The sequence below is a fragment of the Phyllostomus hastatus genome, unplaced genomic scaffold (assembly GCF_019186645.2).
Source record: "Phyllostomus hastatus isolate PE091 unplaced genomic scaffold, TTU_PhHast_1.1 phas_scaffold_93, whole genome shotgun sequence".
Taxonomy (NCBI): domain Eukaryota; kingdom Metazoa; phylum Chordata; class Mammalia; order Chiroptera; family Phyllostomidae; genus Phyllostomus; species Phyllostomus hastatus.
In genome coordinates, this window is record NW_025334042.1 from 38,971,681 (window position 1) to 38,991,377 (window position 19,697).

Here is a 19,697-nt window from a genome sequence, read left to right on the forward strand (position 1 = left end):
ATAATTTACCCAAGTCAAAATGTAAACTTTATGGCATTTCTTCCGACAACTGTACTGTGTATTTATGCTATATGTGTACACGTGCAAACTATGATCAGGAGTTTTACACCTGGTATTTAGTGGTTTGTTTCTCACACTCATTGCATAGTCAGTGTTTAAATGATTTCCAGGCATGTTTGGTTTCTTCTGTAGCAACAAGGCTGTTTTCATCAAGTCTGTGAAATGTAATTTTATTAATAGAAGAGCATGTCTTATCAGATCACTGCCCCCAAATAAATAAAACATCAGCATCTTAAAAGCACACGAACACAGTTTTACAGGGTACGATACAAAGTCAATTTTGATTATGTTCTCACTTGCATTTACTAAAATTGTGAGAAAGACAGTAATCAATCTCTAAATAATTATCTTGCTTAAAGAGAAAAATACAGCACAATTATTTCACAGAAGATTCTGGAGTGACGACTTCAGAAGACCTTGCTTTAGAAGATAAGAAGATATATCACAAATTGAATCACATTCTCTGAAACATTAGAACATGGAATTGTACTTGATCAAAAATAAAAGTGGCTGAAGTAGGCTGTATATTTCTTTCCCAACATTGTACTAATTTCTATTTTTGGCAGGAATTAACAACCTTTTCCATTAGTAGGAAAATGTGCTCTGCAAACTCTCGGAGGGCACCACGGCCACCATTGCACTTGCAAATGTACCCAACAGCCTTCTGGGCAGTGGAACAGGCATCAGCAGGAGCGGCGCTCAGGCCCACTTTCTTCAAGCACTCCTCATCGGACACTTCGTTTCCTATGAAGGAAAGGAAATACTGGCTGAATATTTAAAGAGACAAAGATATCCTTTCCAAACAATGCAAACAGCAATCAATAAGTAATTCTGGTAACTTTAATAACTAAAAGGACTGCATATAAGAATATTATGGATCAAGGTGTCCAACCCCTGGTCCACAGGCTGCACGTGGCCCAGGATGGCTATGAATGCGGCCCAACACAAAGTCCTAAATTTACTTAAAACCATTTTTTTTGCTCATCAGTTTTCATTAGTGTTTGTGTAGCTAATGTGCAACCCAAGACTACTCTCTTTCTTTCAGCGTGGCCCAGAGATGCCAAAAGGCTGGACACCCCAGATGGAACAAAAATACGTTAAAGGATTTAACATATAAGAAAAGTATAGAGACGGGGGGGGTTTCCCCAAGCAATTCAAAATAAACCTTTATCAGTTAAAGGAGGAGAATGGAGTATACTTTCTGCTTAACATGCACATTATAATAGCTAGACATTATATATATAATTTATGGATTATTTAGAAGTTCAAACATATGCAAGAACCTAAGTTCTTGTAATAATTGATAACGTGGAATAATTATCAATGCTTTGGATCATTTATCAATATTTTTTCTCTATTCCTTACCATCTAGTTTTTTGGAGGGGAGAAAAAAAAATTCCCAGATACATTTTACTCCCAAACTCTTTTGCATCTATCTCTAATAGACACATATATTTTTAAAAAGTGGCATAATATCATCAAACCAATAAAACCATCAATTCCTTAATATTATCCAATAATATAGTACATAATCAAATATCCCCAATTGTTTCAAAACTGTATTTTTATAGTTGATTTATGTGAATCAGAAACCAAACAAGATCTATATATTACATTTTGTTGATATGTATCTTAAGTCTTTTTTAATCTGTAATAGTTCTCATTTGTAAATCAATTATTTCATTGAAAAATCACCATCACAACTGACATAACCACATTCCTTTCTTCCCTGCCTTGCTTCTTCTCAGTCCCCACCCTCGTAGTTCCCCCTTCTGTCGACAGAAGGAATTTCAGAAGTTCTCAATACCTTAGATTGGCCATTCTGAGTATAACATCTACTATGGAGCAAAACTAATAAAAAAAATGCTATTTAAAAGTTTATTTGTTTTACATTTATCTACTAAAATATTTTTTCTTATCTTTAAATGTACTAAAATTTAAACTTTTCACTGAATAATGATGAAAATTAAGGTATTTCTTTGTATTATCAAACTAAGCTTTACTTACTGTATTTTTTGGACCATAAGACACACTTAGGTTTTAGAGAAAAATAGGGAAAAAAAAATTTGAAGCAAAAAAATGTGGTAAAATATTTAATAACATAAATAACATAATATTTCACCAATGTAAATGTAAACAGAACTCAACAGCAACATTAACAACCATTATTCCTCCCAAATTTGGAAGGGGGGTTGTGTCTTATAGTCCGAAAAATACTTATAAAAATATCAGTATTTCTAAGGACTATATTGTTCTATATTGTATTTATATGGTCCATATAAAACACTGCTCTGATTTCTTAAATAAAAATTTGGAATTTATTCTCTATTTTCCTGATTTTCTGATCTCTACTTTAAAATTTTTTTCCATACTTTTAATTTTATTTCTTTTATCATTTTTTTACTGTCATTTGAATACAGTTGTCTCCATTTTCCCACTCCCCCCCACTTTCCCCCACTTTCCTCCCATTTTCCCACCCCACCCACCCCCACCCTCAATCCTACCCCCCTTTGGCTTAGTCCATGGGTTCCTCAACCATCCTTTCCCTTCTTTCCTCTGTTATCTCCCTTTTAGAGTTTCTTCTTATCTCATATAAGTAGTGCTTATCTTGGTAGAAACATTTTTTAAATAAAGGCAAAAATATTCAAAGTCATAATTATCACTATTTATGGATAGACACTACGTTTTGGCGTATATAATTCTAGAGTTTTACCTGTATAAGTAATACACTTATTTTTACTATACAAGTTCTGTCCTGAAAGTATTCAGCCATGCACTATGAGAAAGATATTATCGAAGATACAAGAAACACTGTACAACAGGACAATGGTGCCTCAGTCCCTTTCAAAGTAGATACCTTGGGACCTCACACAGGGGGGTCCCTGTGGACCTTGGGACCTCTCTGATTTTGTTGATTGCAGCCCCTACACATTCAACATTCTCAGGTGTTCTGCTTGTTGCAGGCCTTCCAGAACATGGATCATTTTCAATAGATTCTCCATCATCTTTGAAGCATTTGTGCCACGCTTCATTTGTGCTGCACTCATTGCATCATCCCCAAAAGCGTTCTGAATCATCTGGATAGTTTCCATGGAGGAATGTTCAAGCTTAAAGCAAAATTTGATGCAGATTTGTGGCTCTACTTGCTCAGTCATTTTTAATGTAAGGGCCACATAGTACACATGCTCACAATGGTGTCTACCACCCCCACTGACTGGTACAGTGAAGTCCTCATTGTTCATGCATGTGCATTCTAGTCCACTCTCCACGGCTGCCAGGTTACATTAATAATGGCTGAACTTTTTCTGGACATACCTCGTATATAGGCATGATATTACACATTTTATATCATTTCTGATTCTCTTTCTAATGGCCTTACAGCGTTTGACTTGTGTTTATATTATAGACCAGAAAACCAAGGCTTAGAGAACCTTGCTTAAGGTCACACAGATACTAATATGCAGAGCTAGGATTTGTTATATATTCTATTAGAATTGTTTTCTTGTTACAAAACCTAGATCCCTTCCTATCAAAGAGATAGTATTTTTATCCATGGAACCTCCATATGTAGTTCAAAGGCTATTCCTGAAGGCCCCAGATCATATGCTTCCAAAGCATTCTGTACTTTTTTAAGGTCCATATTACCCTGGTAAATATTTAATTCATACATGGTTTACAGTTCTTATGTATTTTAATAAAGTGCCATTGTTGGTATTTAAAATACTGACATCGTTAGACTGTGAGCTCAGTGAGTATTACGTCCGAGGAATCGGTTCAATGCCTGCACATAGCAGACATCTAATAAATATATTTGCTTAGTACTATGTAAAAAACTTGTGAAATCTCATCATGTCAATGAATATACTTTAGAGCATTGTTTTTAATGGGTACATAGTATTTAATTTTATGGATATTCTATTTTTGTAGGATATGTAGATGATTTCTTTTTTTCCTCCATTATTGGCACATTTGTCCAATTTCTTTCCTGGAACTGGAATTTTAGTGTCAAAACTATGTACATTTAGTAACAGCTAAAAATATTCAGTGTACTTTTTATATATTAGAAATTGCTAAATGCTTAATTCAGACTATATCATTAATCTCTACAACACACCAATGACAATGGGCAATTTTAAGAGTTCCAGTTTATAGATATAGACATGAAGCCCTTCCATACCAAAACTGGCCAGTCAGGGCTGTGGCCTGACTCCACAGCACGTATTGGACATCACGTTACCAGGCTATCCTCAATAAATATTTCAAAGTAAACTCCAGAAAGGCTACCCCAATTTAATACTTTTTGTCAGTAATGTAAGAGAGTTTCTATTTCCTGACGATAATGCTAATCCTGGGAATTTTCTTTCTTATTTTCTACTTCTTTAAAAAAATCCTGGTTCATTTTATTATGGCTGAAGGAAAAGATACCAACCAAGATATGCCACTTCTTTCCAGCACAGGCCCATCTCTTTTCTCCACTCATCTACAACTGCTAGCTTGTCTGGCACGTTGACTTCCATTTTGCAGTCCAGTTTCAAGGAAGAGAGTGTCTGCTTTGAACAGGCCCTTTCTGAGATTAACCTCACCTTAAAAAAAAAAAAAGGCAAAATGAGAAAATAAAGGAAACAAATCTTTCAGAATAAGATAAGACCTCGTAAAGAATACAAGTCATAACTGAGTAGTCCTTTGACCTTTTGAAGGACAAATTAAGTAAAATCAACTGTTACTTTAAAATAATAAAGCTTTAAAATATTTTATATCTAGTAGTCCCGTAAAGGTGAAAGACACTGTTTTCTATTATGGAAAGGATTCTATCTACAGGTAAAAAAATACAACATGCACTGTCTGAAGCCAATCTAAGATTTTCCTACAACTCAATTTATCCAAAGGAAAGTGTATAATCTGTCTCTTGTGCTGCTTAGGACACATGTGTAACATTTTCAGTGAATTATGAGAATCATCTTAGGCTTCATTTTTAAAAACAAATGTTATTGTTATCGTGTTAATTGTTAACAGTTACCTATACCTAACTGTATAAAAAAAAGTATGTGTCTATTAAAAAAGTAAATAAAATAATATGCTATTTTGAATTAAATTTTTAATCATAAGAATAAGCTGCATTTTAAGGTATCAAGATATTTGCTATTTTTCTGAACAGTGGCACCTACTTTTTATTAAATCTCTCTTGATGCAAGATCCTATAGCAACTAGATAGCACCTATTTAAAAATAATATGTTCACATTTATTAAATAAAAAATAAATATTGCTTGCTAGTTGACATTTTTCTCATTTAAAAGTAAACAGTATGATAATTTTCTAGGTATGTGAAGGCTAAATATCATATTTTAATAGCCAATACTAAGAGTGTGCATCTTGTTTCCCTCACATATTCCTTGACCCTGAATCATAACCTTAATAAACATTGCTATATTCAGGGGCACATACCTCAATACCACTTTTCTTTAATAAACTTATGCCAATAGCATCTTTTACATCATAAGATATTATTTCTTTTTGGTCTCCTGATACATAAATGTGGCCATTGGTGAGACATCCATCAATACTGCAAACCAAAAGTTTTATCTCCTTAAACTTCTCTTTGCCAAAATAGCCATATCTAAAAGAAACCAAATATACTTTTGAATACAAGTGCAATGCTAATCACTATTTCTCATCTGGCTAACGCAAGTACACTTAATAATACATTCCCATTCAGTTATTCAAACATTACCCTTCATATTTACTTCACATACACACTTCACCTTACAGTGGAGCCTAAGTAGTGTGGTCTGGGTGGACTATGTGTTTCTCAACTTACTGAATAGGTCATCTACAGGAATATTTTATGTACATGTCTTCCTCACATGAGCACACTAATTACATGGATCCTAAGATACCTGGAGTATCACAAATCAGTGTTTCTAAATACAATTAAACATATCTACTAAAAATGTTAGAATCTCATGCAAAGGCTATGTAAATTGTTTTTACCTTAATACTCTTTGTTCTGCAATAGGCCAATCAATATCCACATCTATGTCCACACTGTACTCGGCTCGCATTTCGTAGTAGGCCATTTTTCCACCCTAAACATATAGTACAAATGCCATGAGTACTGTTTTTAACATGCATTCACATATATCAAAAAGCTCCTCATAACAGAACAATGAATTCATTTCTATAGTACTGAGAAAAATGAGTAACCCAGTACCATTAGTGACATTCAACAAATCTTTTTTTTTTTTTTTGAGGGGAAAGCTTATCTTTTTTTTTCCCATATATTCAAACCACATAAAACAAATAACCTTAACATTTCATCTAATAGTGCAAGTTCTCATTTTTGTTTGAATAGATTTCTATTTTAAGTTTGCCAAAAGTAGAAATAATACCCATCCTCCAGTATTATGACTACAGGAATTTTCTGTTCTGATAAGTCTCTCTCATCATCATTCAAAAGCAGTATAAATGTGCTTGGAATTTGTTCCTATTTAAAAGTAGGGGCAAGATAGGGGAGAAAACATAACTGTAGTATCTATTGTACAGAATCGCCTTAGACCCCTGTGCTACTGATGGGAGTGGGGTCATATTGTCTGGGTCATATGTGGGCAAAGGTAGGGATGGTTTCCTGACCCTGGGATAAGGGAGCAAAAGGAGAAACCTTTCCTATGATTACATTCATTTCAATATCAAGGTCAATTACTGGAAAATTTCATTTTTCACTATTGCTAGTCTCCTCACAAGTCTACTTATGATAAGACACTTCATATTTTTCCACACTTTAGAGAAGGGTCAAACCACAGTTAGGGATGGTGGTATCTCTGTCAAATTGAATTTTCCTTAACAGTCAAACTAGTCTGTTTATAGTTTGCGTATACACTGACCAGAAGATGAGAAAAATACTTTTCCCTCAGAGCGTAAGTCACATTAGAATTTCTACTATAGAGAGTAGAATTCTGATTTTTCTTTTTAATGCTATTTTTTGAGTAACATAACGATCTCAATCCAAATCCTGACAGTACCATTTACTACTTATTTTTGCCTTGAGCCAATCACTTCATTTTTCAGAGCTGCCATTTCTTCCTCTGAAAAACTGGGCGAGGAATGTCCACTTTATTCTGTTGCTCAGCAGATTACAAGAGATACCCTATGTAGTGTTTCATATAGTCCTTGTGCATGGTAATTGCTGAATAAATAACAGCTTTAACTAAAATGAAAAAAAAAGTGTATGATGTAACCACGTAGGCTCTAAAGATGAGACAGCCAACTTCCTTATTTTAAGATAAGAGCAAAAATGGATAAAACAATATATGCAATGTTACATAGGGATAGAGACAAAACTATAATTAGTTTTCATGATGTTGAGGTTGGTGCTGTTTCACCTTTACTATACTGCTTTTTTTTTTTTTTTTGCTTTTTCTTCATCTTTTTTTTTTTCCCTAAATAAAGCAATAGAAGCTATTCAACTGTACAACCACAACTTGACAGTAACATAACTGTAACAGAGTTTTGAATGGAATAATATGACTACCAGGACACTCATAGAATATTCAACTCTTGATTGATTCATTTCTTATCTTAATGTTACAGTTGTAGCAGAATTCCTTGCATATTTACTGAATGGATTCCAAACACCAGCTTGGGTGAGCCTGTAGGATAAATGCCTCAGATAATAAATCTTGTCAGTAGTGCCTTTCCTCTAAGGGTTGATATTTTCCATTATCAACTGTGTCATACGTCTTTCCTAAAATTCAAAGTATACACACAAAAGGGTCTAAGAGGTTTTTGCAAAATGAAGACACAAACCTGTAAGTAACCCATCTCTATCAAATGTCGTTTAGCAAAATAAAATGAGCCATTTTCATATAATTCTCCATCCCAATCTTGTCGACGAGGTCGTTTAGCGGGATTCAAATTCAGAGGTTCAGTCACTTCACGAACTAAAAGCAAAAAGCTATAGTAAGTCCACACTGCTTTGGATACTAAAAGTGTTCATTTAGCATAAAAATAAACTCAAAATATAGAATATTTCTGTATCTGGATAAATATTTAAAAGGATCTTAACAAAATCTCTATTAATTCTGATGACTTATCCTTGTTTTCTAATAATAACAATAATAATAAAAAATAAAGTATTTCATAGAGCAATTCTGCATAATAGGATTTTAAGGTACTTATGTAAGTATAATGCTTTGGGAGGGCATCAAGGCAACCTTCGAGTACAACAGATTCAAAAAACCTGAATTATTATAAAATACTCATATTCAATATCTGAACCCTTTAAATTATTTCTCATTATTTGTTTCTATAGAAACACAATGTATGTATTATTTATCTCACATGGTTTAGAAATGACTTTATGGAATTATTACAGAAAAGTGAAAATTTCACCATTAAATTACTGAAACTTTTAGTGACAGAAATGTTTACATGTTATGTATTCTTACCAGTGGTTAAAAAAGATATTAACCATAATGTTTATTTATTATTAATCTTGGTAATGAAGGCTCAGCAATATCAATATTAATTATCATAATATGATATAATAAATGATGCCCTCATTAGTGGCATATAGGGATTCCCTTGCCTTTCACCTAAATTGTGTTTGTGGATGTATATGGGTACATATGCACTTGCGTTGTGTGTGTGTTTAATAGCTGGTAATTCTTCAGCACCTTTCTTCACTTCCGATTGTTACTTCTCTATACAAAGAGTATGTAGTGGTAGAAACAACCTCCACATACTTCCCTAACTAAACCATCCTCTGCTCAACGCCACGCCAATGTTTGATACAGTCAGGAAAACACTCAGCATACATCTATGGAATATGTGGTATAGTTTTACAGGAGCTGGATCACAGCAGTGAACATAATTCTCCTCTCCTGGAGTGTGCAATCTAGTGGTGGACAGAGACAATAAGCAAATACGTGTAAACTAGATAATTCAAGTAGTATTTGAAAAACAGGAAAGGGGGATAAGTCCTTCCTATGTGATTAAGGATCAGTGGCTGAATTCTCACTAGGGATATTTACTTAGTTTGAGGAAGATGTAAGAGAAAGATCAAGCTTGGTTTAAGCAGTGAGACTCTGCTGGAATAAGGAGAAACGAGAAGAGTTTTTAATGGCCTTGTGGACTAGAGTCACAGAATGTCATTTGTAGGAACCTCTAACACAAAGCCAGTTCTTCCCACCCTGAGATTCTCCGGACAGAACTTCACTGCATGTGCGGTGGCACAGGAAGCTGGGAATCAGCGGGAAGGCAAGGAGAGATCGTTACAGTTTCATAGTGCTTGGATCCCAACGACCTGTTAGCAGAGGGGTATCATCCATACATACAAGGTGCTGACAGACACCTGCAGTAGTAGGTGAATGGAAATTATAGCTGTAATCCAGCCCAACTCCTAATTAGATCAAAGTGATTAGCACCTTATCCTGTCAGCCCAATAGAAATATACTCCAGTCTGTATGGAATATGATAAAATATGATAAAGAAACAGAGACACATGATATTGGAATATGCAATTAAAGATTTTCAAATAACTATCATGAACATCTTGAAGACATTAGAGAAAAAGATTTTTTTTAAAGAATGAAAAGATGTAGCATTTTAAGAGAGAATGGAATCTCTAAAAAATAACCTAAAGGTATGTTCTACAACGGAAAAACACGGTATCTGAAATAGTTCACCAGATAGAATATGCAGTGCACTGGACAAGTCAGAAGAAAGGATCAATGAACTCAAATGTAAATCAACAGAAATCACTCAAAATGAAGCACAAAAACAAAACTAAGTAAATAAATAAACAACAAATAATCAATACAGAACAGATCGTGAGAGACATGTGGACACCATAAAATTGTTTAAAACCCATTAAGTGGGAGTCCCAGAAAGAGAGGAGAGTGAAAATGTGGCAGAAGAAATATTTAAAAAGAATTTTTGAAAACTGATGACAGACTACCAACCTACAGATATAAAAAGTTCAGAGAACTCCCAAAAGATGAACACAAAGAAAAAGCACATCAGTACAACTAAAGATGAAATCTTAAAAGTAGCCTGAGGAAAATCCTATTCAGAGAAATAATGGTAGGAATTACGGTTGATTTCTTATAAGGAACAACAGATGGTGGTGCAAGATAATGGAATAACATGTTAAAGATACACCTTGAAAAGAATAACATCTTAAGTTACACATATGTTAGAGATAATTAGGCCAGCTTCCTGCATTCAACAAATGTCAAGGCACCTAACAGAGACCACAATGCCTTTCCTGAACTATATTACATTTATCTATTTGTTGGTGATTCTATTCATATTAAATATTTTGCTAGTTTATATGCCTAGAAATTCGGCTCTAGCTAAACCCTATGGACCTCTTCTTACATAAAGAGTTACATATTTTGGGAAGTAATTGCACAATTCATTCTTGAGGTCCTCTGAAACTTTTTGGTGAATGCTCTCTATTCCCACAATTCTATATGGCTTATATGGAATTTGTCAAACATGTCTAGAAAAATCATAAAAGTATTTGATCTAGAAAAATTATAAAGTCAGTATCAAAAGGCACATAAAGGGTTAAAATGTCTCTGTAAAAAGGAAAGCAAAGACTCAATTTGGGCTCACTGTCTTGCCTCAATAATTACAAGATGCAGAACTGTTTAGAAATGTCATTACCTACTACAGTTAAGAATCACACGTTCTCTTTTACTGCTCCCTTGTTACTCTCCTTCCTCCTAAAGAACAGCTGCATATGAAAAACTAATAGACTGATTCTCCATAAAATGAGCTAAAATAAAGACTGATGTAACAGATTACCTCCTTTCTGAATTTCACTCCATCGAAACTGATGGCGTCTCACAACAGAGAAAACAGAATCATATCCTTCTTCTCGAATCATTTCTGCAACTTTCTGAAGGTCAGCAGGATGTAGACATGGAGAAGTAGCTTGAATATTTCCTACGATGTCAACCTCTTAAAAAAACAAATTAAAAGGACATCAGAATAAAGTTCTTTGTGAGCCAGAAATCTTAAATGCAAATGTTAAAGAAAGTCTTGGGAAATGATAAGGAAGTTGGAAATTACATAAAATTTTGAATAAACTATTAAACTCATACCATTGTGAAAATTAAGAAATTCTACGATGGCATCTAATGAGGTAGAGCTGTCTTTTGAAACTTCAGAACTTCTTCGATGCACTTGTGCACCAAATTGTTTGGCCACATTCTCAATTTCATCGTGATCCGTTGAAACCCACACACTGTATAGGTATTAAAAATATATAAATAATGCCAAGTCACTAAAAGAAATCATTAAAAATAAAAAGGTGCTCTAAAACCCAAAAATACAGCTTATGTAATGTTAAAATACTTTTTGTACCATCAAAATAATGTTAGAGATCCAAAGTCCAGTCATACCTCAATACTCATCAGCTTCAGAACCTGTCAAATCCTGAACTCATCACATTGGATGAGAAAAACATGTTTCAGCACTGGCGCTTGCCTGGGACTTGTCCCACTTGCTAGAACTTTTCTGAGTCATGATGCCACCCCGCTAAAGAAAATGCTTGATTGTTCTGTATTCGTCGGTATTGACACTTGTCAATACAAGTGTTCCGGAAGGAATTAACGATGAGTACTGAGGTACCACTGTACTATAAAATTTCAAAATTATAAAGTATTTTGAATATAAGCAATATTTTAAAATATCTGAATAAAATATCATGGATATGTTTAAATTTACATACGGAAGTAATTATACTACATATGACATATTGTTATTTATATAAATATTATTGATGTGGCTCCAGACATAATTTCATAAAACTGGAAAGATACTTGGTATTTTTAAGGCCACTGGTATATTAAGCAAAATAGTAGCTCTAGAAGTTCAAATTTAAAAAAAAGTTAAAAATACTTTGCTTCTTATTCCTCATCCAAATTTAAAATATTTTATAAAGTATTCTAATATACTTGTTTTAAAAAAAGTGGACTTGGCTTTGCCAAACCATGAAGCTGAAAGTTTTAAACTTAGAAGAAGCTAAATGATAAGTCTGGGCCCAAAAATAACAAAAAGTTGCAACTCTCTTCGCCAAATTAATAATGGGTATATAAATATTTGAACACAATCAAGTGGGTTACAGCCCATTGATAACAATTAGAACATGACCTGATTGGCTCAGGAGATTTTAGCTTAACAGATCTATTAACCGCAGCTAACAGAGCTGCCCATTTAGACGTAAATGAATGACAACTAAAAACAAAATGCCATTATGGAGAGGTGCACCGGTCTCTATTGAAAAGTTTCAGGGACCTTTACAAATCCCCACTGCTAGAAATGGAAGATGTGAATATTACTCTAGCCATAATGTTTTAACAGTGTACTACACAAAGATAATTTAATGACTTATAGTCTTTGGCATATGCATGTACTTTTTTTTAGCCTCTTCATTCAACATTCTCTGAAGAGGAATTACAAATGTCAAATGTCTCCACTCAGTTGCCAAGAATGAAAAGAAAGTAACTAAAGAAAATTTTCTGTTATCTCTTTATTTCATTTATTAATTTGATTTATGCCCTTTAATATTTGCAGGAAGATTTAAATCTAGAAATGAAATCAATTAATCTCCCCTCCCCCATTTTTTTCTAAGGAACCCTAGTAAATAAAATGAGTCACTGGCTAGAGGTCAGGTGTCTCATACCTACTTATGTCACTCTGACCCTGTCTTCTTCCATCTTGAAATCTGAAATAATTTGAGGATAGATTTTCCGATAGGTAAATGTCACAGTCAAAGGTATATAAGAAAGTAAAGTACCATTGAAAATCTAGTGAATTTTTTAAACAGAGAAAGCGAGGGAGGGCAGTAAAATAAGAGAATATACTTAAAAGTGAATACTGAAAACAAGAATATGGGTCTTTTGACACATAATTTACATCATTAAATAAATTGCTGAAGCCATTTATTTTATTGTCCTGATCTTTACTGTATGAAAATTCAACACCACAGGATTCAGTGAACTTTCTGAAATGCTTAAAAGATAAGTTAAATAAAATAGAGGTTTTTGGAAGAGGTTTGTTTGCTTGTTTTTCTTCTTTACTGCCTTTTATCATTCATTCATTCCTTCACTCATGAAATGTTTATTTAGTCCTATTCTGTCTCAGGCACTAGGCACTATCCTGGATACTGGGGATCTACAGACCTTGAGAACAGGCCACGTTGTTCAGCCCTACAATACTGTGTTGGCCAGCACAGTACTCTAATTCCCTTGAAGCCATTGAGGAAGAGAAGTAAGGAAGCAACAACTAACCTTTCTGTAATTCTTTACCTTTCACAAAGCATTTTTATGGTGCCTGCCATGTAACAGGTGCTAATACATATTTGTTGAGTGAAGCAGGAAATGGTTGAGAGTATGGACTCTATAGGAAGGGTCCTATAGAGGTCCTATACGGTTGCTATACAAGGGTCCTATACACACTAGCTATATGACTACACAAAATCCATAATCTCCCAAAGCCTCAATTTTCAGTAAAATGGAGGTGATAACAGTAATTACCTCTTATGGCTGTTATGAGGATCAACTATAAACCACAATATAGAATGTTCATTCTATAAGCCACAGAATGAACATTAAAAAAATGTTGGCTGTTCAAAATAATAAAATAAAAACGTTAATAAAAAAAAACACCTACACAGTCTTATTTAATCCTCATACTGACTCTGTTTAAAGTTCTGTTTTCAGACCATCGAAGGTCCAAATTGTGTAATTTGTATGTATTACATAAGGCAATGACACTGGGAATGTAAAAATAGCATCCAATTTGTACACTTAAAATCCAATGATCATTATCTATTATTAAAGGGTCCAAGTAAATAGACAATCCTCCTGTGGTTTAGGGGAATCAGATGAGGAAGAGCAAAAGAGAAAAATTGAGCAAGTGAACAAACAGGTCACATAAAATTTACAATCAAGTTTAGAGTAAATGTCAAAGTCTAAATGCCAGTGGCTTTAGCCTCACATGAAGTCATACTACCTCTAACAGGATAAACAGGAATATCAACCACGATGCCTATGAAAGTTATTTCAAATCATGCGCAGCCATTTTAAAGATAACACAGGCCTTTTGTTAGTCATAAGTCCACACCCTAGAAACACTTATTTTTCACATGTTAGGCAACCGTTAAAAAAATTAATTTGTTCTGAGCTTTACTTATACAGAACTGAACCACTGTAGAAAACCAAGCTTTTACAAACTCAGCTCTAACAAAACACAAACCAGTCAGATTTCTTCAGTTCCTTCCTGGGGTAAATATTTGTTGAACAAAGAAAGCAGATGAGAGGCAGGAAGGCTGCTCCAAACTCTAACTGCAGCTTCAGAATAAGTCAATTAAATTCAAGCCAGCACATTTTAATTGAGGTTCGGATATAAAAAAGCACACCAAAGTGAGTAAGGGAGTAGCTTCTCATCAGCTTTTCACTTAGTAGAGCGAGGGTCATCCCAGGCCAAATCTGGCTCCAAAGAATGTTAGCATTAAAACAACTTTGAAGATAATTACTACTTTCCCATTTTACCAGTAATGCAACTGGCCCATGGAAGAGATGAAGAATGTAAAAACCTTCAATACAAGGGGGCAATGTCAAGGATCGATCTTCGTGCTATATGCCAGGCACTAACTTAATGGTTGTATACACTTTATCTCACTTAATTCCTTCAGCGAGCCTATGAGACAGACACAAATCCATTCTCAAGATGGATGCAGAGGCTCAAAGAAACTGATTTTCCCAAATTTGCACTTAATACATCCACACACTTTGACCCAGAGTCTATGGTCTTGCCTCCCAGCATAGTGCACTCAGTAAGCAAAGAACAACACTGCTACACATGGGGAAACAAAGGCACAATTAATTTCCACAGAGGGGACTAGCAAAAGCTTCCTGGAGGAAGTAGTGCTGGTCCTTTCTAGTAACTTTTGAGTGAAACTTTCCAGATCCCTAGAAAGGATGCCTGATAGCAAGCAGCTGTGTGACTCACGGAGTAAAATCACAGTAACAGATATCTTACGTTAGAAAAAGGAGTTGGAAAGATTATACTCTTTTTATGAGTAAGGGAAATGCAAATTTTATTACTTCTAAGTACTATTGTTGGCAAAGTGACAGGTACCATAGGTGGCTCAAAGTATAAAACATTAAGGAGTTTATACTCTAGGCTAGATGTATTACATAAAACTGGCACAGAAAAAGTTACTACAGTGCTCCAGTCATTTATTCTTTCAGGGAATTTCAAACAAATGCATTCAATAAATGAAGACAGGAAAATAATTGTTTAATATACTCGTATACATCTTTTCCAATAATTTCATAGCAAAATCCCCAATGTCTGCCTCAATGGCTGTTTATTGGGTTTTGATTTATAGCATCTATTCCCCCTTTTGGTAACTGCACTCCGATTTTTCTCCTGATTAACCTCTGTGTCTTTGTGTCAGGGCCGCTTCATTATTGGCTCCAGGAGTGGAAGAGGGGCTAAATTATACCAAGACAAGCACTGTGTTTTCACAGTCACAGTGACTGGTTCAAGGATGAGCAGGGAACCCAGTGAGACCTAATGAGACTTTAAGTTGCAAAAGGAAAGTTCTTTTCGACTAGACTGAAACCTGGCATAATATGAGGAATACTGCCAAGAACAAAGCCAGACACTAGTTATAGCAGCAAGGTCTGGTTTTATTCATTCATTAACTATTACAATAGGGAACCTAATCCAGCATGAACTGAATTTAAATTCCCCCAAACAAGGCTGGGGTATGCTAAGAGAAAGGCACTGTGGGATGTTAAAGGGGGTCACTCCATGTAACTAGGCCATTCTGGGTTTGTTAAGTGGTACTTAGCCAGAGGAGATGCAAACATCTAACTTGATGACAGGAGGCAAGGTGCAAGCTGAAGCAAGGCACCTGTATCCTCCCTAGAGGCTGGGGACTGAGTGAGTTATCTCCCCAGAACATTCGAATTTCAAAGAGATGGCTATCAGGTCCTTGAGGACCAGTAAATTTAGGTCTCAAAGGGCAGCGAAGAGATTTATAATTGCAAACTCTCGTTTTATTTATTTATTTTTATAGAGGGGCAGGGGAGGAGAAAGAGAGGAAAGAAACATTAATGTGTGGTTGCCCCTCCTGCACCCCCTATAGGGTACCTGGCCAGCAACCCAGGCATGTGCCCTGACTGGGAATCGAACCAGCGACCCTGTGGCTCACAGCCTGACACTCAATCCACTGAGCTACTCCAGCCAGGACAACAAACTTTCTAAAGTAACTGCTGTAAGACGGGATTCAGGAGCTACATGTTGAAAGAAAAGTTCTGGCAAAATTGAGCATTCTCAGGCAGGCATTTTTACGTGGGACTGGGATCATCCTAGGAACACAGACTTAGGCTGCTAGAAACCTCGCTGGCATCTGGTTGAGAACAGAGGTTTGGACAGAGTTGTTATGTGTATGGGAAGTTCTGCAGTTCTCAACACAACCACTCTGATACCCTAAAGGAAGAGACTATATAGGAAAACCAAGAAACAGAGGATCCTGGTGGCAGAGTGTACCATTACCTTACTTTAATTTTAAAATATTTATTACCACCTGATAAATGTACCTTAATTTGTTTGCACATTGTCAGTCTCTCCCTATTATAATGCAAACTCCATGAGGCTAGGGACTGGCCCTATTGCCTGTCATAAAGTAGGTTGTCAGTAAATACAGGGGTTGGCCAAAGTAGGTTTATAGTTGTTCATATGGAAAGTAATACAATACAATAATTAATAAATTATAATACAAGAATAAACTCTGTGTTTTGCATACTCAACAACTGTAAACTTACTTTTGTCCACCCCTGTATTTGCTGAATGAATGAATCCTTTTTTGCCCTTGAATATGATGGTACTTCAAACAAGCCTTACCGGTTGTTTTGGTGAGCCAGTTCGAAAGGTATGCAACATACCTCTTGTTGCATACCTTCATGTATGCAACAATAAGTTGGAAATGAGTTTTACTCTCAACCTGTAATTTTAATTTCTAGTTCATTTCACAAAAACAGAATTTTACTATATCACTGCAGTCTGGATGCACCTTCTGAATCCTTATTTTTCGGTGTATACTCTTTGTAAGAAGGTAAAAACTTTCGAAAGTCTGTAGGCTTCACGGGAAAGAACCACGACATATTCACGCTGGTATTATCCCCTTGGATGAATATTGCAGGGATTAGGGCTCAGTAAATATTTACTGAATTGAACTATACCCCCAAGTCTTTCCCTATCTCTCCTCTGCACACTTCCTATTACATTAGTGTTATCTTCTGTGGGCCAGCTCCTATTTACCTCGCTCCGCCCAGGCTTCCATTGGATTAAAAAGATAAATTAGTAACTGTACACTTTTTGGTGCCTCTTTTTTAAACAAGGCTGGGTAAATGAAAATCACACATATACATGTGGGTAATTAATATGCTTCAGAAACAGCCATCTCTTTAAAAACCAAAACTGGGACATCAAACGTTAAAATAAGTAATTTACTCCCCACAATAACAAATTCAAATATAATTAGGTTGAAGTTACTAGGTGTAAACTCATTCTTGGCACAGAATTCTACCTCCCATCTTTTATGAATGACATCAGCTTGTAACTCCCAACCATTATGGCATCTGGCAATGTCTCTCTATGATGCCGTCCTCAGGGCAGCCAAGGTTCCAAAGGCATGATAAAACCATTTACAAGCTTATGAAACAGCCAACTGTACGCTTTCCCACTGTCTCTTCCCTACGTACAAATGTAGGGAGCCCTAGATTGTGCTGACTCACAGGCAGGCAGACAGCAGTTGAGTATTTTTCAAAGGTCAGGAAAGGATCTCCAAGCTGAGCTTAAAATGAGAAATCCTTTCTATTTACACCCCACCATTAATGAACCTGATGCCTCCCTAATGGCAGCACCAAGTGGTCATCAGATGCTGAGCAACAGTGGATCCCCAATGGCCTTTCTACAGAGTTCACACATTATGGAAGTCATTTCACAAGAGTGGCCTCCTTCACCCAGTGCGGTCAACAAGAGCGGCGGAAGACGGTTAAGAGAAAATTTCCGCCTTTATGGGTCGCATTCTCAAGGGCGGGGACTGGAACTGTCCCAGGTCATGACCATCAGCAGCTACAGAACAAGGAATACGCGGGAGCCCGTTCCCCCTGAGCTCTCGGCCAGGGCCCAGACACGCCGGATCTTGCACACCCTTTCCAGCAGCGATTGCCCCCAGACCCCCAGCATCGCCCGTGGCCGGCTCCCACTCCGGACCCCCGCCCAGGCCGCGCTGCCCACTCCAGTACATGCGCACCTCTGGAAGACCCCCGAGTCCAGGGCCGCACGCAGGACCCAGCCAATGAGCGGGACCCCCGCCAGGTGCTTAATGTTCTTCAGGGGAATGCCCTTGCTGCCGCCTCGGGCCAGAATCAGGGCTGCCATGTGCGGGGGCTTCTCCACACCTCGGCCCTGGCCGCCGCGGGAGTTGCGCTGCAGCTTCGGCGGCCGGCCCCGGGACGGCCGCCCCCGCGGGTTGGAAACGGAGGTGGCGGCCCCCTTCTCCATCGAGTCCATCTTCCTCCCACGCCTTCTCCCCAGCTTCTCCACATCCGGGATCTCCTCTCTCGCCACCTCAGCTCGGCGCCGCCGGATCACCCCGCCTCACCGCTCGCCGGGTGGCTGCTCCTGGCCTCGCCCCCAGCCGACCCGCCCCATCCAGCCCCGCCCTCTTCGCGGAGCACGCTGGGAATTGTAGTCCCGGGCTTCCTCTCCAGGCTCTCTTAGCAGGTTCTCCAAACCCAAGCCTAGCAGTGAGAATCCAGAGATGACTGGAAGTATAGCTTCGGGGGCTGGGGGTGAGGGGGATGATATTGTACGGAAGTTCCTAAAATAGCGTAGGTTATTGACCTTTTGCTAGAGAATTTACCCATGTAAGAATTGTAGTGGGTTTCCTGCAGCATACCCTGATGCACCCTAACACGAATCAATTTTATATTTAAAAATTGTATTTTCAATATATATCTTTCCGCCATATTCCCGACACTCATTACTTCCAAGAGATTATTTCATTCGAATGTCCTGCAGTCACCTTCAACACAACATTCTAAAAACTCAGCTCTCCCTATGGGCTCAAAATGCTTCTGCCTCTATACTTTCTATCAACTTCACCAGCCACCTAGCGACAAAAACCTGGAAACAAACCTGAATATTCCTTTTAGTGTAGCAAACACCTATTCTAGTTATTTTCATGTGTTTGTTTAGCTTCGGTTTTCTGGTTGAAGTTTTTTGGTTTTTCGCCAAAATTCTTTCCCTTTTAGGAGGTGTTACTTGTCTTACCTGGTGGGGCTTCCTTTCATTCACATCCTGTGCATTGTGATGGAGGTGTGTGACCCAAGCTAGTTAATGTAAGTACCTCATCTTCCTGAACACAGCTGTGGTCTAGGGACAGGCCTATGATCAAGCAGAACCCATTGGAGTCCTTCCCAGAGATCCCCGGGAAAAGAAAAAATCTTTCTCTTGATGAGTTTCTGGGTACTAAAGGGCACATATATCTGAATCCTTAGAGCAGGATAAGGTATGGGGGTAGGGGAGTTGCTGTTTTGAAATGGATTGG

The 19,697-nt window shown here is 36.9% G+C and overlaps 1 protein-coding gene across 1 annotated transcript; it reads right to left on the reverse strand.

The window, feature by feature from the left end:
* Nucleotides 1-214: 214 nt before the first annotated feature.
* CMAS (cytidine monophosphate N-acetylneuraminic acid synthetase) lies at nt 215-18,754 on the reverse strand. Its single transcript, XM_045830149.1, has 8 exons — nt 18,399-18,754; nt 11,167-11,309; nt 10,868-11,023; nt 7,862-7,995; nt 6,050-6,144; nt 5,504-5,675; nt 4,490-4,643; nt 215-804 (listed from the first exon to the last, which is right to left on the reverse strand). Exons 1-8 carry the CDS (start codon nt 18,656-18,658, stop codon nt 614-616), a joined length of 1,305 nt encoding a protein of 434 aa, XP_045686105.1. The 5' UTR covers nt 18,659-18,754; the 3' UTR covers nt 215-613.
* Between the last annotated feature and the right edge of the window lie 943 nt (nt 18,755-19,697).

Excerpts from the sequence above, each read along its gene's own strand:
- CMAS (XM_045830149.1), bottom strand. The coding sequence starts at position 18,658 with ATGGACTCGATGGAGAAGGGGGCCGCCACCTCCGTTTCCAACCCGCGG. Across the intron at positions 6,145-7,861 it reads TAGAGATGGGTTACTTACAG|GGTGGAAAAATGGCCTACTA; the intron begins GTTTGTGTCTTC and ends CTATATGTTTAG. Across the intron at positions 4,644-5,503 it reads TAAAGAAAAGTGGTATTGAG|GTGAGGTTAATCTCAGAAAG; the intron begins GTATGTGCCCCT and ends TTTTTTTTTAAG.